The 26,434-nt window shown below is 38.3% G+C and overlaps 1 protein-coding gene across 1 annotated transcript in view; it reads right to left on the bottom strand.

Annotated features, from left to right (window-relative positions):
- Positions 1 to 26,434, bottom strand: part of LOC150080982 (nephrocystin-4-like) — a 470,434-nt gene that overhangs the window by 336,690 nt on the left and 107,310 nt on the right. The window contains exon 9 of the mRNA XM_090380874.1: positions 26,076 to 26,276. Within this exon, the coding sequence (XP_090237000.1) occupies positions 26,076 to 26,276 (201 nt within the window). The remainder of the gene's footprint in view (positions 1 to 26,075; positions 26,277 to 26,434) is intronic.

The following is a 26,434-nucleotide window of genomic DNA, read 5'->3' as shown; positions in this document are numbered from 1 at the left end:
AATTTGGACATACCTAACATCCGATGTAATGTTCTATCATTTGATGGCATTAATCGGTTAGTTCCATAAGTAACACTTAATAAGTTTATATTTGGTAACACAGTAAAAGGTTTTATATATATATTTTGCAATTTAACTCTGGAATATTTGGATGCTATATATATATATATATATATATATATATAATTTTATAGAATAATAGAATGGAGAAGCTATTGGTATATGCGGGGGGAGGAAATTAAGATTTAGATAAGATTAGATAAGCAGAATTACGATAACATGAAATATGGATCAGGGTCACTGCTAATGCAAAAAATACCCTACAACCATAATGTATATATAAAGAATTATTATTAGTATAAAATATAGTAAGTAGATATTTATGCTTAGAATTAGACTAATGAAAATATGGTGTACCCTGGGAGCAATATACGTGTTGACCGAAAGGGGGGGAGGAAAGAAAGGAATCGAAATTAAAATAAATATAAGCAACCGGACATTCGAGGTGAGCGGACGCGCTTAGACAGGGCTCCTCAGTTAAGTGGTTTACTTTTGGATAGTGCTTTTAAATATTTGATTTATTTAGATATTGTTGGATTATTTTGTTATAGGTTTTCCTGTAACTGTTTGATTTTAATAATACTATAGATATAATTTTTTAAAGTTACTTTCATTGATATTTATTCAATTTTATAATGGTAGTTACGAGATCTGCCTTAAACACGTCACAGGATATCGTGACTCACACGGAAATAGCAGATAGCGATTTACGGGTAAGTCATGATTTAATCCGTTGTGGAACCTGTGGAATGTTTTCCAAGGTCGACCTGGTGACTAATCCTACCTCACCTGGGGATTCTTTTCTTTGTGATCGATGTAAGGAGTACACCGATCTTAAATTACAATTTGGTGCACTGATGGAACAATTTGAGTCCCTGAAAAAACGAGTGCTTGCCCTCGAAAATAATGCATCTGGGAGCTCGTCAGGAACTCAAAACTCCAGCAATCTACCAAGTGATGCACACCCGATTCGAGCCTCAAAACAGAAAAACCAAGTGCAAACTACTCTGGTTAAAAAGGACATTGTTTTATTAGGAGACTCCATTGTCAGGGAAACGGGGAATATTTTTTGTAATAAAGATAGGTAGAGCAGAACCAGGGTATGTCTGCCGGGAGCAACTATTGATGATGTCACCAACAGATTATCAGATTTTAAAGGGGGTAAAGAAAATATTATTATTCATGTGGGGACAAATAATATTAAACGTACACGATCTGACGATTTGTTGGAAAAATACAGGACCATGCTGAGGAAATGTCGCAAGCTAGGCCATAATGTCTATGTGTCTGCAATTCTGCCCAGACACAATAGGAGGGATTATGTGTTAACAGCCTTGTGGATTAACTCAAGACTTGAAGGAATCTGCAAGGCTTTAGGGGGTAAATTTCTATCAGCATGGCCCACACTTGTAGGTAGAAGGAATTTGTTTTGTAGAGACGGGATACACTTAAACAAAGGTGGTGCAAAAGTTTTTGCCAGTATTATTGAGGAAACCTTAAAGGTTCAGGGAAACTGCTAGTTAGGGGGGATGTGGGTAATACTGACACGCGTTTATCTGATAATATTGGTCAATGTAACTCTTGCACATACTTTAAGAGTTCTTATCTGTTCCCCCAACTGGACGTATTATCTAGATGTTCTGGGGGCAAAGACGTTTCACGTGAGCAGGTAGCTAATATCAGGGAAGAGAGCCTAAAAAACTTCAAGGGTTGTGTTAGGGTTGTTAAATATACAAGAACAGTAAATCTTAATTGTTTATACAGTAATGTTAGAAGTGTCGTCAATAAAATGAGCGAATTCGAACTGCTGGTTAAAACAAGTAACGCTGACATAATAGGGCTTACAGAAACGTGGTGCCACCCGGAAATTGGGGATGATGAGTTTCAGTACGGCTTGTATAATGTATTTAGGAAGGATAGGGTAGATAGAAGGGGTGGTGGGGTAATGCTTCTTATCAGAAGCAGCCTGCGTGCGACGATAGCTTTCCCAGATTCAGACATTTCACATGGTAGTATAGAGTCTGTATGGTGTGAGATAGTTGGAAACAAAGGTATAATGCGAGTAGGAGTAATCTACAGACCAGGTGATTGTGAAGATTATGACAAAAGCCTCTACATGCAAATGGAATGGGCAAGTAAGCGTCAATGTCTTATTATGGGCGATTTCAATTTGCCTCTAATTGATTGGAGTAAATGGGAAGGAAACTTGACATGGGGAACAAAATTTTTAAATCAACTAGATGGCTGTTATTTGTATCAACATGTCAGGGAAAGTACTAGAGAAAAGAATATCCTAGACCTCATCTTCACACATGAATCAGATGACATAACAGGGCTGACAGTAGAGGAACCAGTAGCAGGAAGTGATCACGGAGTTCTACGGTGGATGATGACGAGAGAGGTAGCAGTAGTTAAAGGCAAAGGAATGGGTTTTAATTTCAGAAAAGGAAATTACGATGCCTTAAGGTACTACATGGCCTCTATTAACCGGGTAGATATTGCGCAGAGAATGAATACAATTGAAATGTGGTACGCTTTTAAAACATTAATCACAGATGCCTTGAATGCGTATATACCATTAAAAAAAAAAATACTCCACGAGAAGGGTTCCAAGTTGAATGAATAGTGAAGTTGCCGCATTACTTGAGCAGAAAAAGGTGGCATGGAAAGGTTACAGAGCAATAAAAAGTATTGAAGCCTATAACAGCTACAAGGTGATGTGTAATAGAGCCACAGTAAAGGTTCGACAGGCAAAGGCAGTTTATGAGAAATCACTAGCAAACAGAGCAAAGAGGGGTGATAAAGAATTCTTCACATATATAAATGCCAAGAAGAGCAGGCCAAACCAGATCGGACCTTTAAGTAAGGGAAATGGGATAGTAATAAATACACCAGCTGCCGTTGCAGATGAACTCAACAGTTATTTTGCATCGATATTTACAAATGAAAAGCCTTTTGTGGCAATGGGAAATTTTGGGAGCGAAGTTAAAAAATATGTAATTAATGATATTGAAATTTCACAAGATTATTTAATGAAAAAACTTTCGAGCCTACAGACCAGTAAGGCTCCTGGAGTTGATGGAATATACCCTATAATCTTAAGAGAGGCGGCAAGCGAGTGCATTGAACCACTGAGGCTAATTATGCGAGCATCACTAGACTCTGGGGAGATTCCCTCGGATTGGAAAAGTGCAAATGTATCTCCCATACATAAGGGTGGCTCTAAAAGTGAAGTTGGAAATTATCGACCTGTCAGTCTGACTTCAGTAGTAGGGAAAATCATGGAGGCAATGATCAAGGTTGGAATTCAGGATCATTTGGATCGAATTGAAATTCTCAAGGATACTCAGCATGGTTCTGTAAAGGGAAAATCATGTTTAACAAATCTGGTTCGCTATTTCGAAAGGGTCACTCACGAGCTGGATTTAGGGAATAATTTCGACATTGTTTATTTAGATTTCAGCAAAGCTTTTGACCCAGTCCCACATGAGCGGTTGCTTTATAAGCTGGAACAGGTTGGAATCACTAGGAAAATCCTTAGATGGATAGAAGGATGGCTTCAGGGCAGGAGGCAGATGGTTGTGATAAATGGCTATTCCTCAGATTGGGTTGATGTAAGAAATGGGGTTCCCCAAGGATCAGTGTTAGGACCACTGTTGTTTTTAATTTTCATAAACGACATTGATGAAGGGATAGAGGGCGTGATGTCTAAATTTGCAGATGATGTTAAAATTGGTAGAGTAATTAATGATTACTGTCAAGCTGAGCTTCTTCAGAGAGACCTAGATAGACTTCAGGAATGGTCAGAAAAATGGCAGCTGTGCTTTAATCCAACAAAGTGTAAGGTATTACACCTGGGAAACAGTAATCCCAAAATAACTTATTCACTTGGTGGAGTTCAACTAAACCCAGTACTGGAGGAAAGGGACTTGGGTGTTAAGATACGGTCAGACATGAAATTCTCTGATCATTATAAACAGGTTGCAAGGAAGGCCCATGGTGTCCTATCGATGATCTATCGAACTTTTGCAAGTAGAGATAGGGACATGATAATCCCATTATATAAGACTTATGTTAGACCACACTTGGAATACTGTGTTCAAGTATGGAGACCGCACCTAAAGAAAGACATCGAGCTTCTTGAAAAGGTGCAAAGAAGGGTAACTCGCCTGGTGAGATCGGCAAAAGGGCATCCTTATGATGAAAGACTTCGAATATGTGGGTTGCAGAGTTTGGAAACTAGACACCTTAGAGGAGATTTTATTGAGGTGTTTAAGGCTCTGAGAGGCATCAGTAAAATGAATGAGGACAAAATTTTCAAGATTATAAATGATGCTAGAACTAGTGGACATAAATTCAAGTTACGGGGGGGGGGGGGAAATGTTTAGATTGGACTGCAGGAAGTTTTATTTTAGCCAGCGAGTTATAAATTACTGGAATAAGTTGCCTTCATGGGTGGTAGAGGCCGACAGTTTGGGGAAATTCAAAGGTCATCTGGATAGTACTTTCGGGTAAGGGAAGTGCATAGGATGATAGGTTTAATTTCCTTTTTATTTATTTTTTATTTTATTTTTTTATTTATTAATTATGATTAATTAGTTATTTATTTTATTTATCTATTTATTTATTTTTTTTTTTTTTGTTTTTATCATTGTTTTGTTCGGATTTTTTTTTTTTTTTGGCTGGTGCAGCATAAGCCATAGGCTTTCTTGCACCATGCGGCCGTTACTAATACTAATACTAAATATAACAATAGAAAAAATAAAATAAACCAAATGGAATTTTGAAGAGACGACCTAGGTGGAAATAGCATTGCGTTGTCATTCATAATTTTAGTGTCTTCTTCAGAGGTCATCCACCAAAATAATGAAAAAGACAGCAATACTCTTACTTCTGTTTCCGACATGTTCTGTATGTCAAGGTACATGTGCGAAATTCCACGTGGTAAATCTAATATAAATTTTGAATGTAATTTTGAATAAGGATATACAAGTTTGCCAATACAAATACATACAGATCACGGATGACCTTACAGAAGTAAGTAGAACGCTATGAAGGTAGAAAAACCAAAGACAAAGGTAAGGAAAATTTGAATGACGGGAACTTATCGCTACTGGCCGGACTGACAGAAAAGACTGTATCAGAGGATTACCAGTGTATTTATGCGTGTGCACATTAGCGGCGCCTAGCTTAATCCTAACTACGCTAGGATTAAGTGCATGATGTTCCAACTGCCCAGGATAGTAAGAAATATAATAGCTGACAAAGTAGCAGTATTATAGCTGAATTGTATTCAAGTATACCACTTTTAACACAACTGACTTAAATACATGATGCACTAACTCTCGGACATTCGTTCAGGGTCCTAATTATAGGAACGGGTTTGCAACCCCGAACTACCCTAGCCAAACTACATATTTCTACTATAATCATATTTTTACTTTGCTAACCTCTACATATTATGTCCTGTGCACCATTAGTTTACCGAATGCTACATCAGGACTCTATTTTTCTAACTTTACCCAACCTTTTTTTCGCCTTAACAAAGTTTAGCTGCCTTCTACTGCTACTTTGTCAGCTATTATATTTCTTACTATCCTGGGCAGTTGGAACATCATGTACTTAATCCTAGCGTAGTTTCACTGCCCACGTATTTTCATTTCATCTCAAACATACACCGAAATTTGGTCTAACGCTAGGTGCCGCTAATGTGCACATGCATAAATACACTGGTAATCCTCTGACACAGTCTTTTCTGTCAGTCCGGCCAGTAGCAGTAAGTTCCCGTCATTCGAATTTTCCTTACCTTTGTGTTTGGTTTTTTCACCTTCATAGCGTTCTACTTACTTCTGTAAGGTCATCCATGATCTGTATGTATTACTTTATCAACACATATTTGTATTGGCAAACTTGTATATCCTTATTCAAAATTTATATTAGATTTACCACGTGGAATTTCGCACGTGTACCTTGACATACAGAACATGTCGGAAACAGAAGTAAGAGTATTGCTGTCTTTTTCATTATTTTGATGGATGACCTCTGAAGAAGACACTAAAATTATGAATGACACTGCAATGCTATTTCCACCTAGGTCGTCTCTTCGAAATTCCATTTGATTTATTTTATTTTTTCTATTGTTATATTTATTTTAATTTTGATTCCTTTCTTTCCTCCCCTCCCTTTCGGTCAACACGTATATCGCTCCCAGGGTACACCGTATTTTCATTAGTCTAATTCTAACCATAAATATCTACTTACTATATTTTATACTAATAATAATTCTTTATATATATATATATATATATATATATATATATATATATATATATATACACTATCATTGAATTATATTAAATACAAAGGGTACTAGGAAAGTTTTGCAATACAGCTTTGTTTATTTAATTTTTTCAAAGTAATTTCCTCTACATTCAATACACCTCTCCATCCTCCGAAACCAATCTTTAAACCAGTTCTGCCAAGTTTCACTAGGGAGTAAAGCAAACTCGTTGTCCCAAGCCCGTAGAAGGTCCTCATCACTGGAAAACCGCCTCCCTTTTAGCTTCATTTTCACATGCGGGAATAGTGCAAAGTCGCAGGGAGCAAGGTCTGGACTGTAGGGAGGGTGCTCGAGAAGTTTTAGTCCTGTCATAGGAGCATGTATGCTTGCATGTATACCAATGCTAGAAGTATAGTAAATATAAATTTGATGAATTTGAAGTGTTGGTCAAGACATCAAAGGCGGATATTGTTGGGATAGCAGAGACGTGGTGTCACAAAGATATAAGGAATGCAGAACTGGAATTTGGGGAGTACAATGTGTACAGAAAGGATAGACAGGACAGAAAGGGAGGTGGTGTTATGCTGTTAATTAAGAAAAACATAAAATCAAAGGAAGTGCACCCAGTTAATATAGATGAACAGTGCTCTGTTGAGTCAGTTTGGTGTGAAATAAGCACTGCGAAAGGAAAAATAAGAGTAGGAGTGTGTTATAGGCCTAATGACTTGAATGAGTACAATGAACAATTGTACAGAGAAATAGAGTGGGCCAGTAAATCAGAATGTCTTATAATGGGGGATTTTAACTTCCCAGATATTGACTGGAACTTGTGGTTGGTCACTCACACACTAGTCAGACTTTTGTGGATTTATTGGATGATTGTTTTCTGCAGCAGCATGTTCGAGAGGCAACCAGAGAAAGTAACACTCTTGATCTGGTTATCAGCAGTGATCATTCGTGTATTAAGAATTTGCAGATAAAGGAACCACTAGGTGGCAGTGATCACAGTGTGCTGAAGTGGAATTTACTCAAAGAGGTAACTACCGTCAGGGGTAAAGGAAAGGGTTTTTGCTTCCGTAAAGGGGAGTACAGTGGTCTCAGACAGTTTTTAAATTCTGTACAGTGGGATCAACTGACGATGTTACCAACAGTAAATTCTAAGTGGGAAGCATTCAAGGAATTAATCGTGGAAGCTACTAGACTTTATATACCGATTAAGAAATATCGTTCAAGGTTTAGGCCTAAATGGTTATCAAATGAACTAATGAGACTCGTGACAGAGAAGAAAAATGCATGGGATGCATATAAATTATCAGGTGACGCAGAAGCCTGTGGCAGATATAAGCTAGTCTGTAATCAGGTCACAAAGGAGGTTCGGCAGGCGAAGGCGGATTACGAGAAATCTTTGGCAAAAGATGCTAAGAAAAACAGCAAGGATTTCTTTACTTATATAAACTCTAAAAGGAAGGGGATGAATATGATTGGTCCACTTGACATCGATGGTTCGACTGTTGATGATCCTGCTCAGATAGCAAACAAACTGAATGAGTATTTTGCATCTACATTCACACGTGAGGAATTATTACAATTTGAAAATGGAAGAAGGTTATCAAATTGTAGCAGTGTGCTTAATGATTTTGTAATAACTGAGAGCAAAGTGGAGGAGAAATTGTTGAAGTTAAACACAAGAAAGGCACCTGGGGTGGATGGGATCTATCCAGTTATTTTAAAGGAGGCGGCAAAGCAACTAAGCAAACCCTTAGCCATAATTATGAGAGCATCCTTGGACTCAGGGGAGGTTCCCACGCACTGGAGATGTGCAAATGTGTCCCTAATTCACAAAGGTGGATCGAAGGGTGACACGAGTAATTACAGACCAGTTAGTTTAACTTCTGTTCCGGGTAAAATAATGGAGTCGCTGGTTAAAGATGCATTGCAGGATCATCTAGACAAGACTGCAGCAATAATTAAAACACAGCATGGGTTTGTTAAGGGAAAGTCTTGTCTGACAAATTTGATTGGTTATTATGATGTGGTCACAAAGGAACTGGATGCAAAAAATAATTTTGATATCATATACTTGGATTTCAGGAAAGCTATTGACACTGTTGCGCATGGAAGACTACTGTACAAATTGGAGCAGAATGGTATTAAGGGTAAGTTGCTACAATGGATAAAAGGATGGTTAAGTGGGAGAAGACAGAGGGTGGTAATCAATGGGTGCTGCTCTTCGTGGACTAATGTTATTAGTGGAGTCCCACAGGGTCCAGTGTTGGGTCCACTGTTGTTTTGTGTATTTATCAATGATATTGATGAAGGTATATCAGGCTTAATGTCGAAGTTTGCAGATGACACAAAGGTTGGCAGGGTTGTTAATGACAGTAATGGCAGTGAGCTACTGCAACAGGATCTAGATAATTTGGGCAGATGGGCTAAGAAGTGGCAACTGAAGTTTAACCTTGACAAATGCAAAGTACTGCATATGGGTAGAAGTAACCCCAGAGAAACGTACCAACTGTGTGGTACTACACTTAAGGTGGTAGAAAATGAAAAAGACCTGGGAGTACTTGTGCAGTCAGATATGAAGTTCTCTGAGCAATGTAGACAGGCTGCCAGGGCAGGTCATGGGGTTTTGTCAATGATATATAGGAATTTTGCTAGCAGGGAAAAGGAGGTGATTGTCCCTCTGTACAAGGCAATGGTCAGGCCACGCGTTGAGTACTGCGTACAGGTCTGGAGGCCTCATTTTAGGAAGGATGTAGATTTGCTTGAGCGTGTACAGAGAAGAGCAACACGATTGGTGAGGGGAATGAAGGGATACTCTTACCAAGAGAGGCTTAAGTTCTGCAAATTGCAGTGGCTGGAGACTAGGCACCTGCGCGGTGATCTGATTGAGGTCTATAAGGCCTTGAATGGGTTGAGCACGCTGAATTCTGATGGGATCCTTCCACTTGTTCAGATTACGAACCTACGGGGACATAAGTTCAAATTAAGAAAGGACAGATGTAGAATAGATGTGCGGAAATTTGCCTTTAGCCAGCGGGTGGTTAATTGCTGGAACAAACTTCCATCTGTCGTTGTGGAAGTTGATAGGTTAAATAAATTTAAGGAGGAACTGGACAGGCATTTGGAGGGAATGGTGTGATTTTTTTTTTTTTTTTGGCTGATGCTGCATAAGCTCCTACACTTGCTTTCTTGCATCATGTGCCACTACTACTACTACTACTGTCGTGGTCAAATATTCGGTGCAGGCTTTGGCGCAGTGAGCTCTAGCATTATCGTGATGGAGGTACCAGGTGTCCATTCTTGACTTTGGCCGCAGGTTCTTCATAGATCCAATGACTTTAGGCAGGCATTGTTCAGTATACCACTTAGCTATGACTGTCTTCTGCGTATCCAAAACGACACGTTCCACAATTCCACTCGATTTGAAAAATACAGCTATCATTTTCTTCTTTACAGATCGGGATTTTTGACAATTACGGGTGTGTCGTCATCATCAAAGACCCAAACTTTGTTTTGAGCCTTGGTCGGCAGATCGTAATAGTACAGCCAAGTCTCGTCACCTGTCACGATGTTGTTCACATACCGAGATTGTCCCTTATCAAACTTTTTTAACATCTCCCGGCATCAAGTCACACGTCGTGTCATCTGCTCTTCAGTCAGTTGATGCGGCACCCAGAGAGAACAAAGTTTCTTCACGTGCAAATGATCTTGCAGAATCGAACGAATTGCTGGTGCATTTAGGCCCAAAGTATCCTCTATCTGTTGGTAGATCACTCGTCTGTTTTCGTCAAGCATTTTCCTCACAGCAGTAACGTTTTCCTCCGTAACTGACGTTCGTGGCCTTCCCGACCTCTCCGAATCCTCCAGAGTGAAATTTCCCCTTTGGAATTCTCTATACCACCTGAATATCGTTGTACGATATGGACAATCATCATCTAGTGCAAGAGTCATTTCTTCTAAGCACTGGTCTATGGTTAAACCACGCACGAAATTATACCGCAAAACTGTCCTTATCTCATTTCGTGACCACGATGCCATCGCAAGCACTTTACACTCTCACTACTAATGAATAACTGAGCCCATCGACTTGGCGCGGCGGCTACTATGCACGTATGAACATGTCTCAACATGCTGCAACAAGCAGCTTCCTGTGATTCATTGTTGCGTCATATTGCAAAACTTTCCTAGTACCCTTTGTATTAACATAAGTTAAATTATAATAAAGTGAATAAATAAATAATTAATTAAGCATTCATTAGAGGCAGCGACATGCAATTCCTCCATATGAAGCTGAAATACATCCAATATTTTAAATTAAATAAAATAAAACATAAGCCAGTAGTATGGCAAAAACTAGAGCGAAAATTAACATAAAAATAACCCAAATAAACAAACGAACGAAAAAAAAGAATAGATATAAATAGTAGCCCAGAAACCCTTGTATAATTTCAAACTTTAAATCCAATTAACAAAAACTATACAAAATTTAGGATAATGCTAATTACATATTAATTTAGCGGTACCCCCCCCCCCCCCCGAGAGGTACCAGTTCCGAAAGACATGAAATATCACCAAAAGAGGGTTAAAGGAACTACCAAACGATAACAAAATCAAAATAAATTAAAATAAAATAGACTGACCATCATGCCCCATATTGACAGAGGACCACGAGGCCAATAATGGTCATGGAATCATTTCAATCGCTATACAAATCGTCGCCATGATGAAAAGATCGAAGTACCAATTCACCCTCCCTCCTCCGATCGATCCACCAATGCAGAGGATTTGCACGGCGGTGGTCCTTATGCAGCGAAAAATAAATATAGAACAGACAGCACTCTGTTCCAATCAAATTGGTCAGACAAGACCTCCCTTTAACAAACCCCATACTGTGTCTTAACTATTACTGCAGTCTTGTCTGTATGATCCTGTAATGCTTCTTTAACCAGTGCCTCCATTAATTTCCCTGGAACAGAAGTTAAACTGTCTGTAATTACCTGTGTCTCCCTTTAATCGTTCTTTGTGGATTTGGGTCACATTTGCACATTTCCAGTCCATGGTTACCTCCCCTGAGTACAAGGAAGCTCTCATAATTATGGCTAAGGGTCTGCTTACTCCCTTTGCTGCCTCCTTCAATATAACTGGACAGATTCCATCTGCCCCAGGTGCCTTTCTTATGTTTATCTTCAACAATTTCTCCTCCACTTTACTCTCAGTTATTCCAAGATTATCTAGCTTACTGTCAGAGTTTAATACACCTCTGGCATTCCCCTTGCTGAATAACTCTCCATGTGTGAATGTCGATGCAAAATTTTCATTTAGTTTGTTAGCTACCTGAGCAGGATCATCAACAGTTGAACCATCGATATCAAGTAGACCAATCAGAATCATCCCCTTCCTCCTAGAGTTTACATAAGTAAAGAACTCTGTGCTGTTTTTCTTTGCATCCTTTGCCAAAGATTTCTCGTAATCTGCCTTTGCCTGCCTAACTTCCTTTGTGACTTTATTACAGACTAGTTTATATCTGCCATAGGCTTCTGTGTCACCTTATAATTTATATGCATCGCATACAATTTTCTTCTCGGCCACGAGCCTTGTTAATCCATCTGACATCCATTTAGATCTGAACATCGAACAGTATTTCTTAGTTGGAATGAAAAGCCTAGTAGCCTCCAAGATTAAGTCCCTGAAGGGTTCCCATTTAGAATTCAATGTTGGTAATGTCATCAGTTGATCTCACTGTACAGAACTTAAAAACTGTTTGAGACCCCTGTTGTCAACTTTAGGAGAGCAAATGCCCTTCCCTTTAGCCTTGATGGTAGTTACATCTTTAAGTAATTCCCATAGCAGTACATTTTGATTACTGTCACCCAGTGGTTCCTTTATCTGCATATACTTAATGCATGAATAATCAGATCAAGTGTATTACTCCCTCTGGTTGCTTCTCAAACATGCTGCTGTAGAAAACAGTCATCCAATAAATCCAAAAAAGTCTTGCTAATATGCAAGTGACCAACCCACAAGTTCCAGTCAATATCTGGAAAGTTAAAATCCCCCATTATAACATATTCTGATTTACTGGCCCACTCTATTTCTCTGCACAACTGCTCATTATACTCATCAGATTCATTAGGCCTATAACACACACCTACTCTCATTTTTCCTTTCCCAGTGCTTATGTCAACACCAAACAGATTCAACATTGCATTGTCCACAAACATAAATTGGATGCACTTCCTCAGATTTTATGTGTTTCTTAACTAACAGCATCTATCCTTTCTGTACATATTGTACTCCCCAAAACTCTCATTTTTCCTTTCCCAGTGCTTATGTCACACCAAACAGATTCAACATTGCATTGTCCACAAACATAAATTGGATGCACTTCCTCAGATTTTATGTGTTTCTTAACTAACAGCATCTATCCTTTCTGTACATATTGTACTCCCCAAACACCAATTCTGCACTGCTTATATCTTGTGTGACACCACATCTCTGATATCTCAACAATATCTACCTTTGATGTCTTGACTAGCACTTCAAGCTCACCAAATTTATTAACTATACTCCTGGCATTGGTGTACATGCAAGTATACATGCATGTGTTTCTACTCTTAGTTACCCTAACACAGCCCTTGTATTTATTTTTTCCACTATGACTACCAACAATCCTGGAAATCTCTATTGCCTTGCTTTCCAAGCTGCTGCTCATTCCAATAGATGCAGTGCAAGAATTACTTTTGCCTCTGCCTGTGGCCACTGTTAACCGTTTAGTCTGTGTATCTGCCCCCCCCCCAAACTAGCAGCTTTCCAACCCACTTAACACTGCCTCGATAACATCAGCAAATATCCTTGCACCCTTTCTATTTAAGTGTACCCCATCCGTGTAGAAGCAGTCTCTCCTGTCAACAAGCACAGACCAAGCTGAAAAAAAAATTCTACCCCATGAACCTTGCATAATCTCTCGAGGGCCAAATTGATCAACAAGGCTTTCATCGTAAACTCCCTCGTATCGGGTCTGGGCAGAATTGCGGACACAAAGTACTGATATATCTTAGTTTCATGAGGTATTTTTAAATAAATGTAAAATAAACTCATACTTCAGACTAATGCAGCAAAGTAAAAAGCTCAAGTGGTAGGAATGCTTTAGTTTGAGAGAAAACTACTAGCAGTAGTTCTCTTAAAAATCAGACTTTAAAAAATGTGCTACTTGTTGAGTGTTTACCTTTCATTTGTAGAGGGATGCAATACAGCTAATGTGGATAATCTTTGTGTGTTTTTTATGCAAGGGGTATGAATAAATTAAATGTATATTCAGAATTCTGATGAGCCTATATGAGAGCTTGAAAAAAAAATTTTTTTTTTTTTTTTTTCAAGCTCTGTATATAGGCCATCAGGTTGTGTCCTACTACCATGAAAGAAATAAAATGAGAAACTCATCAAACACAGTTGTCAAGCGCAACACTAGAGCCTACACTCATATCAAACAATGCAATAACATCCTCAGTGACAGAGAGTGCAGATCGTACAGGAAGAAGCTATTGATTATAGCCAGGAAAATGGGAATATATTGTGTAAACACATTTCACATTTGATACTGTTGCATATAAAAGACTGCTGTAGAAACTGGAGCAGTATGGCATTAAGGGCAAGTTACTGCTGTGGATAAAGGAATGGTTGAGTGGGAGAAGACGGAGAATATACACTGCTCTTCATAGACTAATGCTATTAGTGGAGTCCCCGGCCCCCCCAGGGTTCAGTGTTGGCCCATTGCTGGTTTCTATATTTATTATATAATTAGCATTAGCATTAGTTAGCATTAGTAGAGGCATTTGATGCAAGAAAGCAAGCTTATGCAGCATCAGCCAAAAAAAAAAAAAAAAAAACCCACTTCCACTTCACCCCTCTGTTCGTTCAAAATACCTGTCCAACTGAGCCTTAAACTTATTTAGGCTATCAACCTCCACCACAAGGGATGGAAGTCTGTTCCACCAACCAACCACCCGCTGGCTAAAGGCAAATTTCCGCACGTCTATCCTACATCTGTCTTTCCTCAATTTGAATTTATGCCCTCTCAGGTGATTTTTCTGAGTTAGAGGAAGAATCCCATCAGCATTGAGCACGCTTAAACCATTCAAGGCTTTATACACCTCTATCAGTTCACCTCGCTGGTGCCTAGTCTCCAGACACTGTAATTTGCAAAACTTAAGCCTTTCTTCGTAAGAGCACTCCTTTGTTCCATTCACTAATCTTGTTGCTCTTCTCTGTACTCGTTCCAGCAGCTCTACATCCTTCTTGAAATGAGGCCTCCAGACCTGTATACAGTACTCTAGGTGTGGCCTGACCATTGCCTTATACAATGGAATAATCACCTCCTTATCCCTGCTGGAAAAATTCCTGTATATCATTGACAATACTCCATGAGCTACTCTTGCAGCCCGTCTGCACTGCTCAGAGAACTTCATATCTGCCTGCACAACCACCCCCAAGTCCCTTTCATTCTCTACCACTGTCAGTGTAGTACCACACAGTTGATACGTTGCTCTGGGGTTGCTGTTTCCCATATGTAGTACTTTACATTTGTCAATGTTAAACTTCATTTGCCACCTCTCAGCACATCTGCTCAACCTTTCCAGATCCTGTTGCAGCAGCATAGTGTCAGTAGTGTCCTTGACAACCCTGCCAACCTTTGTATCATCTGCAAACTTGGATATTAAGCTTGATATACCATCATCAATATCATTTATAAATACAGAAAACAATAATGGACCCAACACTGAGCCCTGAGGGACTCCACTAATAACATTATTCCACGATGAGCAGTGTCCATTGATTACCACTCTCTGTCTTCTCCCCCTCAACCACCCCTTTATCCATAGCAGCAATTTGCCTCCAATGTCACACTGCTCCAATTTGTGTAGCAGTCTTCCATGTGCAACAGTATCAAAAGCCTTTCTAAGATCCAAGTATATAATATCAAAGTTATTCCCTGCATCCAGTTCTTTTGTGACTGCATCATAGTATCCAATCAAGTTGGTCAGGCAAGACTTCCCCTTAACAAAACCATGCTGTGTCTGAGCTATAACTGAAGTCTTGTCTAAATGATCCTGCAGTGCTTCTTTAACCAGTGCCTCCATTAATTTTCCTGGAACAGAAGTTAAGCTCACAGGTCTATAATTACTTGTGTCAGCCTTTGATCCTCCTTTGTGAATTGGGGTCACATTTGCACATTTCCAGTCTATGGGTACCTCCCCTGAGTCCAAGGAAGCTCTCATAATTATGGCTAAGGGTTTGCTTACTTCCTTTGCTGCCTCCTTTAATATAACTGGATAGATCCCATCCACCCCGGGTGCCTTTCTTGTGTTTATCTTCAACAGTTTCTCCTCCACTTTACTCCCAGTTATTTCAAAATTCTGTAGCTTACTGCTAGAGTTGAATACTAGAGTTGATACTGTTGTACATACAAGATACTGTACAAACTGCAGCAATGTGGCATTGAGGGAAAGTTACTGCTATGAATGAAGGAATAATAATGATGAAGGTATATATCAGACAATGTCTAAGTTTGCAAATGATGAAAGGTCGGCAGGAAGGTTAATGACAGTAATCATGGTAGACTACTGCAACAAGATCTACAAAATTTAGGCAGATGGACTGAGAAATGGCATTTGAAGTTTAACATTGACAAATACAAGGTGCTGCTAATGGGTAGCAGTAAACCCACATTAATATCCCAACTATGTGGTACTACACTCAGGGTAGTGGAAAATGATAAAGGACCAGGGAATATTTGCTCAGGTTGTTGACAAACTGAATAAGTATTTTGCACATTCACACATGAGGAATTCTTTAAGGGAGTGGATTCCAAGTGGAAGTTTATCAAATTCTAACAGGGAGCTAAATGATTTTGTAATAACTGAGAGGAAAGTGGAACAGAAATTGTTGAAGTTAAACATAAGAAAGGCACTGGGAGCGGATGGGATCTATCCAATTATATTACAGGAGGCAGCAAAGGAAAGTAAGCAAATCCTTAGCCATAATAATGAAAGCAACTTTGAATTCAGGGGAGCTCCCTGTAGACTGGAGATTTGTGAATGTATCTCCAATACACAAAGAGGGATCAAAGGGTGACATGAATAATTAAAGACTTGTTAGCTTAACTTCTGTTCTAGGGAAAATAATGGAGTAACTGGTTAAATAAGTAATGCAGGATCATCTATACAACACTGCAGTTACAGTTCACACAGCATGGGTTTGTCGAGGGAAAATCTTGTCTGACCAATTTGATTGGATGCTACAATGTGGTCAAAAAGGAACTGAATGCAAAAAATAATTTTGATATCATATACTTGGATTTCAGGAAAGCTTTTGATCCTGTTGTACATACAAGATACTGTACAAACTGCAGCAATGTGACATTCAGGGAAAGTTACTGTTATGAATGAAGGAATGATTGATTGGAAGAAGACAAAGTGGTTATCAGTGGTTATCACTGCTCTTTGTGGACTAATGTTATTAGTGGAGCTCCACAGAGTTCAGTGCTGGGCACATTGTTGTTTTCTATATTTATTAATGATATTAATGAAGATATATCAGGCTTAATGTCAAAGTTTACAAATGATACAAAGGTTGGCAGAGTGGTTAACTACAGTAATCAGGGTGAGCTACTGCAACAAGATCTAAGAAAATTAGGTCGATGGGCTGAGAAATGCAGTTGAAGTTTAACATTGACAAATGCAAGGTATGGCATATTGGTAGCAGTAATTTCAGAGTAACTTATCAGCTATGTGGTACTACACTCAAGTTAGTGGAAAATTAAAAACACTTGGAGGTAATTATGCAGTCAGATATGAAATACTCTTTTTTTTTAATGAAAATCCCAAACACGAAAGGTATCAAAACCTATAGTACTTAGTACCGTGCATGGGTTGAAGAAGTATGGGGGGGGGTTGCCGGAAACTTTGCTCTAGAGATTAAACATGGGTTCACCACTTCAAGCCTCCAATAAGCAAAGTGGTGTGAGCAGTGCACACATGCTGCAAGACTGCTCATGGGATTTTATCAATGATATACAGAAACTTTGCTAGCAAGGATAAAGATGTGATTATCCTTTGTACAAGGGCATGGTAAGGTCACATCTGGAGTACTGTATACAGGTCTGGAGGCCTCACTATAGGAAGGATGTAGATTTCCTGGAACAGGTGCAGAGAAGGGCAACCAGATTGGAGAAGGGAGCAAAAGGGGTGCTCTTATCTAGAAAGACTTCTGTTCTGCAAATTGCAGCATCTGGAGACCAGACATCTGCAGTGAGATCTGACTGAGGTGTTTAAGGCTTTGAGTGGATTGAGTAAGCTAAATGTTAATGCCATTCTTACTCTTGCTAAGACTACATACATGAGGCAGTATAAATTCAAATTGAGGAAGGGTGGTTGCAAAATAGATGTGTGGAAGTTCACATTCAGCCAGCAGTTGGTTGATTGTTGGAACAGGCTTCCATCTATCATTGTGGAAGTGGATGGTTTGAATCAAGGAAGAACTAGACAAATTCTCAAAGAGTATGAGGGATGAAGTGTGTAGTTTTTTTTTTTTTTTTGCTGATGCCATATAAGCTTGCTTTCTTGCATCATTTGCCATTACTAATATACATGCTAGCGTAAGGTTTAATGGAAAACTAGATAGCGAGTATAGTAGTATCAATTAATCAGTAAAGTTTATTAATCTTATTAAATTTCATTGTCATTTTAATTGTACTTTTTTAACTAAATAAATATAGCAACCAATTTATTAAAAACATAACATCATAAATTAATATATATAAGTTGACAGGGGATAAGAAAGTCATATAATGTAACTTGGAGAATTCTGTGCTGAAAGATTCAGTCAAATGACTGGACTCAGGAAAACATTGCTCGATATAGAATCAGACATTTGGGTCTCTATAGGGCCTAAGTTATTTTTTTCTAGGGCATGAACTTGTATTCTCAGAGAGTCTTAAATTACAACAGTTCAACACTGATGGTAATTTAAGGCTGTCCCACTTTGTACATCTATAACACAGAAAATAATTGCCATCATCGAGAGAAAGTTTTGCATACATGTGACAATAAGTACAAGGAAAATGGCCGCAACTCACAGGTGAATGCCAGGGACAATCCCCCATCCCATCAGTCATGACATTCTGTGACATGCTTTGCATACCTTTTCCAGTTTAAACCATAATTAAGTTTAAGTAGAGATTTAAATAACAAAAATAATGAAAAGCAGTGAATTACCTTCGAAAAACGTTCCACTATAAAATTAAACTAAAATTACAAAATTCATCACAATATCACTAACATATCACATTTCCATTTGTACTAAAGTTACATAACATGTGATGAAAACAAGGCAATGGACCTAACACACATACATACACAGTTTAGACCAGTGTTTTTTCAAACTTTTTTGAATAATGGAATACTTTGGAATGGGTGGGAAATTGGTCAAACACTATACATACATGGCAATCCAAATTGGCAGAACCAAACCTGTACACACTTTACTATAGGATTGCAGGGGAATATTTCTGAAGTTGAAGTATATTGCAGTAGTTGAAACCAAATGAATTTCTGATGCTATATTGAAATTGATTATTTGATCCCAATCATAGGTATATTCCTACCCCAACCAAAGATAATATTAGACCTTAAAGCTTTGAGTTATATTCAACTAAGAGACAGGGCAGAACCATTATCCATGGTTCTGCCTAAGCTACAAATGCTTTTTAAACTAATAATTTGCTATACATTTAAGAATCTGAGACCAGCAGGAGAGCTGTTTTGAAGCTTACTGGTTTCTCATCAACTGGCAGGAGGATTAGTGAATGTAGGCCTTACTTTGAATAATGTACTTTTCTGGTGAACAGTCACTGCTGAACTGTTTACCTAGACAACTTCAGCACAATGTTTCACTTGTGTGCTAAATGAATGTAAAACTTACATTTTAGCACATAATTCTAAATTGCATACATTCTATGATTAATTTGTCTGATGCAGTATGAAAATCTACACAACCCTTGCCTAACTAAACCACTGTTTACCTTTAAACAATTGTTTACCTAGAAATGGGCTGCATTTTCCCAAAACCATAGTGCAACACACAGATGAGAAGTCAATAAATTTAATACACATTTAATTACAAGTGGTTTGTAGCTTTTTTTAAGGCTAAAAGGGCCTTTTCGTCAGCAAATACCAACAGAATGGAGACGTTAGAGACAATTTTAAAGGATACAGTTGTGCATGCAATGAGGCATGCGTGGGCATGAGGTTGACCATTCAACCACTAGATTGGTGTTCATTGTTGCTGCATGTACATGTGTGGTTATGCTTCCAGCACTTATCTAGTCTCAAAACAGTTGCCTCCAATATAGGGTGTAGTCTCATTCCCTTGCTGCGGTTCATAGTTCTTGAATTACATGATATATTAAGTGACTCTAGCCAGAGGTGGTGGTGAAAGTGTCGGGACTGGTCAATCACTTCATCGCACTTCGGATTAAGGTCATGGTGGGTCAACCAGAAGTGTTTTGTTATTGTGGATTGGTCAGTCTCAAGCAAGGCGAATCAATTTGTCGTGCTCTGCAAGGCGGTCTAGAAGGTGTCTCTAGGTCTCCCCTATGTAGCAGCTGTTACAATCTTTGCAGGTTATGTGGTATACTACACTGCTGCACAAGAGAGGAGCAACTGGAGACTTCACATTGGAAACCAGAGAACACAAGTTTCTACGAGGTAGCTGGTTCTAAACCAGGAAAACTTGCATTCTCTGGTGCGATCGCAGAACACTTCGTTGACCCACCATGACCTTAATCCCAAGCACGACTACGAAGTGATTGACCAGTCCCGACACTTTCATCACCACCTCTGGCTAGAGTCACTTAATATATCATGTAATTCAAGAACTATGAACCACAGCAAGGGAATGAGACTACACCCTATCTTGGAGGCAACTGTTTTGAGACTAGATAAGTGCTGGAAGTATAACCACACATGTCCATGCAGCAACAATGAACACCAATCTAGTGGTTGAATGGTCAACCTCATGCCCACGCATGCCTCATTGCGTGCACAACTGTATCCTTTAAAACTGTCTCTAACATCTTCATTCTGTTGGTATTTGCTGACGAAAAGGCCCGTTTAGCCTTGAAAGCTACAAACCACTTGTAATTAAATGTGCATTAAATTTTTACTGGATATACATATTTATATTTATGCTTCATTCCTTTTATAATAGATTTACATTACCTATGTCACCTTGCTGCTGATGTAACAGCTTAAATTTAATATGACTATTAAATGGATGATCGTAGGTATCTTTAAAAATGAAGACAAAAGGATCCGAGGGAGCCTTAGAAAGAAATTTTATACAAACTGCTGATTGAAAGACTAAGATTTTACTACTAAAGTCACTTGATGAGTGACTTTAGTAGTAAAACTGATTGAATCCAGTAAACTGCTGGATAGCTTGTAATAAATCTGTATGGTATAAAGTAACATAAGTGTTAAAGTGTTAATAATATGTTTGCATTTTTGAATTCAGACTTAAAATCAACTCAGTTGTGACAATAGTAACAGATCAATATTATTTAGCTGGTGGTACCTTTAAGGAGTGGATTAGCATATGAAAACCTAGCTTTATTGAAAAATTATATATACATTTTTAATATTTATATGGTAAATTTCTTTTTCTTGTTTATATGTTCAGGTTTTAATATCTCTACAGATAAAAATGCTATTATTTATATTTTTCCAGCAGCATCTACAGATTTTCTTGTTTTGTGTCATGATTTAATATTTTTGCCACTAGTAACTTGAGTTCTAAGTTTGAATCTTGTTGGAGACTGGAAGGACTCTTAAAGGCTACTTTATGTGGTTAGATGATCTCAGGTAGAGGGGATTTTCCCTTGCAGGTAATTCAGCTGACATAATATGTTCTCTCTCTCTCTCTCTCTCTCTCTCTCTCTCTCTCTCTCTCTCTCTCTCTCTCTCTCTCTCTCTCTCTCTCTCTCTCTCTCTCTCTCTCTCTCTCTCACACACACACACACACACACACACACACACTTGTACAGGCATAATACAAATCAAAACCACATGAATTAGAATATCAGTGAGTAGCCAGATATTCTGCAATGCGAGTTAAAAAAAAAAAAAAAAAAAAAAAATCCAAGTGACCACATTTACATATGCATTTTTAGAATACAAAAATTACTATAAAGTTTATATAGTCTTTTTTTTTAAATTTATAAAAGTTGGTGATTTGATTGACTAACAAATGGTTTGAAATACAAATTATTGTTTTATAAAAAGAGACACTGAACATTTTACTCCTTAGAATTCTAAAAGTAATTATGTTTGCAGAATTATGAGGAACAAAATGTGTGTGTGAGAGAGAGAGAGATAGAGAGAGCATATTAGCATTGGTAGAAGCTTATGCAGCATCAGCCAAAAAAATGCTCCCATTTCACCCCTCTGTTCATTCCAAATACCTGTCCACCTCAGCCTTAATTTTATTTAGGTTATCAACTTCCACAACAAAGGACGGAAGTCTATTCCACCAATCAACTACCTGCTGGCTAAAGGCAAACTTCCGCACATCTATCCTACATTTGTCTCTCCTCAACTTGAATTTATGCCCTCTCAGGTGATCATTCTGAGCAAGAGGAAGAATCCCATCAGTAATGAGCATGCTAAAACCATTCAAGGCTTTATACACCTCAATCAGATCACCTCGGAGTTGCCTAGTCTCTAGACACTGAAGGGATCTTTCTGCTCCCACTTTAGTGGAATTTACTCAGAGTTACTTCTTTGAGTAAATCCCACTTCAGCACACTTTGATCACTGCCACCTAGTAGTTCCTTTATCTGCAGATTCTTGATGCATGAAGAATCACTACTGATAATCAGATCACTCCCTCTAGTTGCCTCCCAAACATGCTGCTGTAGAAAACAATCATCCAATAAATCCACAAAAGCCTTGCTAGTGTGTGAGTGACCAACCCACAAATTCCAGTCAATATCCAGGAAATTAAAATTCCCCATTATAAGACACTCTAATTTACTGGCCCACTATTTCTCTGCACTTTCGCCACCACCTCTTGCAAGAGTCGCTTAATATATCATGTGATTCAAGAACTATGAACTGCAGCAAGGGAATGAGACTACACCCTATCTTGGAGGCAACTGTTTTGAGACTAGATAAGCACTGGCCGCATAACCACACACATCCATGCAGCTACAATGAACCCCAATCTAGTGGTTAAATGGTCAACCTCATGCCCACGTAAGCCTCATTGCGTGCACAACTATATTCTTTAAAATTTTGTCTCTAACGTCTCCATTCTGTTATTTTCTGACGAAGAGGCCTGTTTAGCCTCGAAAGCTACAAACCATTTGTAATTAAATGTGTATTAAAATTTTTATTGGATATTCATATTTTATTTATGCAATGGATCTCAGTACTACAGGCCCATTTACTCTCATAGGAATGAAGCACTTTTAACTATATGAGATCTATATATCTGTTTATTTTTGGTTTAAAATTTCATTTTGAAAATCAGATGCTTCTGGTATGTTTCTACCACTTCCTCAGTGACTGCCGTCATTGGTATTTCATTATACAGATCAAAAAAGACAAAGGCATGAGGACACCATATATAACAATATCAGTAGTGATATTGTTATGTATAACAATATAACATAACAATTATCAGTAGTGATTCTTCATGCATTAAGAATCAGCAGATAAAGGAACCACTAAGTGACAGTGATCACAGTGTGCTGAAGTGGGATTTACTCAAAGAGGTAACTACCATCAGGGGTAAAGGGAAGGGTTTTTGCTTTCGTAAAGGCAATTACGATGGTCTGAGACAGTATTTAAATTCTATACAGTGCGACCAACTGATAATGTTACCAACAGCAAATTCAAAATGGGAAGCATTCAAAGAACTTATCTTGGAAGCTACTAGGCTTTACATACCAACTAAGAAATATTGTTCAAAGTTTAGGCCTAAATGGATGTCAGATGAACTAATGAGACATATGGCAGAGAAGAAAAATGCATGGGACACATACAAATTAACGGGTGACATGGAAGCCTATGATAGATATAAGCTGGTCTGCAACCAAGTCACAAAGGAGATTAGGCAGGCAAAGGCAGATTATGAGAAATCCTTGCAAAGGATGCAAAGAAAAACAGAAAAGAGTTCTTTACCTATGTAAACTCTAGAAGGGATGAATCAGATTGGTCCACTGGATATTGATGGTTCAACAGTTGAGGATCCTGCTCAGGTGGCTAACAAACTAAACGAGTATTTTGCATCTACATTCACACATGAGGAGTTATTCAGGAAGGGGAATGCCAGAGGTGAAGTAAACTCTGGCAGTGAGCTAGATGATTTTGTAATAACTGAGAGGAAAGTGGAGGAGGAATTGTTGAGGATAAACATAAAAAAGGCACCCGAGGTGGATGGGATCTATCCAGTTATATTAAAGGAGGCAGCAAAGGAAGTAAGCAAACCCTTAGTCATAATTATGAGAGCTTCTTTGGACTCAGGGGAGGTACCCATAGATGGAGATGTGCGAATGTGATCCCAATTCACAAAGGAGGATCAAAGGCTGATACAAGTAATTATAGACCTATGAGTTTAACTTCTGTTCCAGGAAAATTAATGGAGGCACTGGTTAAAGAAGCACTGCAGGATCATCTAGACAAGATTTCAGTTATAGATCAGACACAGCATGGTTTTGTTAAGGGAAAGTCTTGCCTGACCAATATGATGCAGTCACAAAAGAACTGGATGCAGGAAATAACTTTGATATTATATATTTGGATCTTAGAAGGGTTTTTGATACTGTTGCACATGGAAGACTGCTGCACAAACTGGAGCAGTGTGGCATTGGAGGCAAATTGCTGCTATGGATAAAAGGATGGTTGAGGGAGAGAAGACAGAGTGGTAATCAATGGACACTGCTCATCGTGGAATAATGTTATTAGTGGAGTCTCTCAGGGTTCAGTGTTCGGTCCATTTTTGTTTTCTGTATTTATAAATGATATTGATGATGGTATATCAAGCTTAATGTCCAAGTTTGCAGACGATACAAAGGTTGGCAGGGTTGTTAAGGACACTACAGACGCTATGCTACTGCAACAGGATCTGGAAAGGTTGAGCAGATGGGCTGAGAGATGGCAAATGAAGTTTAACATTGACAAATGTAAAGTACTACATATGGGAAACAGCAACCCCAGAGCAACGTATCAACTCTGTGGTACTACACTGACAGTGGAAGAGAATGAAAAGGACCTGGGGGGTAATTGTGCAGGCAGATATGAAGTTCTCTGAGCAGTGCAGATGGGCTGCAAGAGGAGCACATTGTGTCTTGTCAATGATATACAGGAATTTTTCTAGCAGGGATAAGGAGGTGATTATGCCCTTGTATAAGGCAACGGTCCGGCCACCCCTTGAGTACTGTATACAGGTCTGGAGGCCTCATTTCACGAAGGATGTAGAGCTGCTAGAACGAGTACAGAGAAGGGCAACAAGATTAGTGAATGGAAGAAAGGGTTGCTCTTACGAAGAAAAGCTTAAGTTTTGCAAATTACAGTGTCTGGAGACTAATCACTGGCGAAGTGATCTGATAGAGGTGTATATAGACTTGAATGGTTTGAGCATGCTCAATGCCGATGGGATTCTTCCTCTTGCTCAGAATAATCACCTGAGAGGGCATAAATTCAGATTGAGGAAAGACGTAGGATAGATGTGCGGAATTTGTCTTTAGCTAGCAGGTAGTTGGTTGGTGGAACAGACTTTCATCCCTTGTTGTGGAAATTGATAGCTTAAATAAATTTAAGGCTCAGCTGGACAGGTATTTTGAACGAACGGAGGTGTGAAATGGAAGTGGTTTTTTTTTTTTGGCCGATGCTGCATAAGCTTGCTTTCTTGCATCATATGCCTCTACTGCTAATGCTAACAAGCCTTTGGCCTTTCTCGTAATGGTGAAGTAGCAACAGCAGTAATCACTGATGAAGTTGTAGGAACACACACCATGAAAAGTCTGATTTCCATCACTTCTCGGCCTTTTGGCTTAAATTGTATTGTAGTATTTGTACCTAATTTCCAAATGGACACAAACAGATATTTAGATCTCACATAGGTTAAAAGTGTTCCATTCCTCTCTTTCAATATATTAAATTTAATTTGAATTTTACATGCAGGATCCTGTTTACCAGATATTATTGTTATCACCTGCATGATGTTTTTATGGTTTTTCATATTTCCACATTCTCCATTTATAATAGATACTTGAATATTAGAAATGCAAGAAATTTTGTCTTAACTAGCTGATGACGCTTTTGCAGTTGGCACACAAGAAAACTAGTAGGATATTCCTCCTTAACAGTCTCTTAACTTGTCTGTTACTACTTTACCATCCAACTTTACCATTCAATTCAATTTTAAATATTTTTAAGTTGGTTATTTACTTCGTACATCTTTTTTTTTTTTTAAATCAATAAATAAACAACCATAAATGCACTCAACAGTACTTACATTATCTAATGCATTCTCTATATAATCAAACAGTTGTTTAATCAAAGTGAAAATTTACACAATATAGTTAAATTTAGTAATTTAATTTGGCTGCCATTAAATGTAAAAGAGTTTGTTAAATAGGCTACAAAAATAAAATGATGTGAAATCTTACTTTTTTACAAATGAAACTCAACACTGAGGTGTCTTCTTCACCAGCTTTGCAAAGTAACAATAAAGGAGGATGATTACTTGGATTATTAGCCAGTGTTAAAGTTACAAAGTCTTCATTTTGAGAGAATGGACACCATATCCCCCAAAAGAGAGGAACTGTTGTGGTTGGACTTTTTGTTAAAGAAGCACTACTTGCATGAGGCTAAAAAAAAAAAAAAAAAAAAAAACACACAGATATTAAAAATAGCAAACTAAGTAAAGCATATAAGAATAATCCAAGCCAGTATTCTTAAGCTTTTTTTTTTTTTTTTTTTTAATTTTACCAGTCATGGATTTGCAGAAACTGCAATTAAACTGAAA

This window comes from Mastigoproctus giganteus, chromosome 9, assembly GCF_048544385.1.
Source record: "Mastigoproctus giganteus isolate SK-2022 chromosome 9, ASM4854438v1, whole genome shotgun sequence".
Taxonomy (NCBI): Eukaryota; Metazoa; Arthropoda; class Arachnida; order Uropygi; family Thelyphonidae; genus Mastigoproctus; species Mastigoproctus giganteus.
Note: the sequence above shows the minus strand (reverse complement) of the source record. Positions and strands in the feature narration are given on the sequence as shown.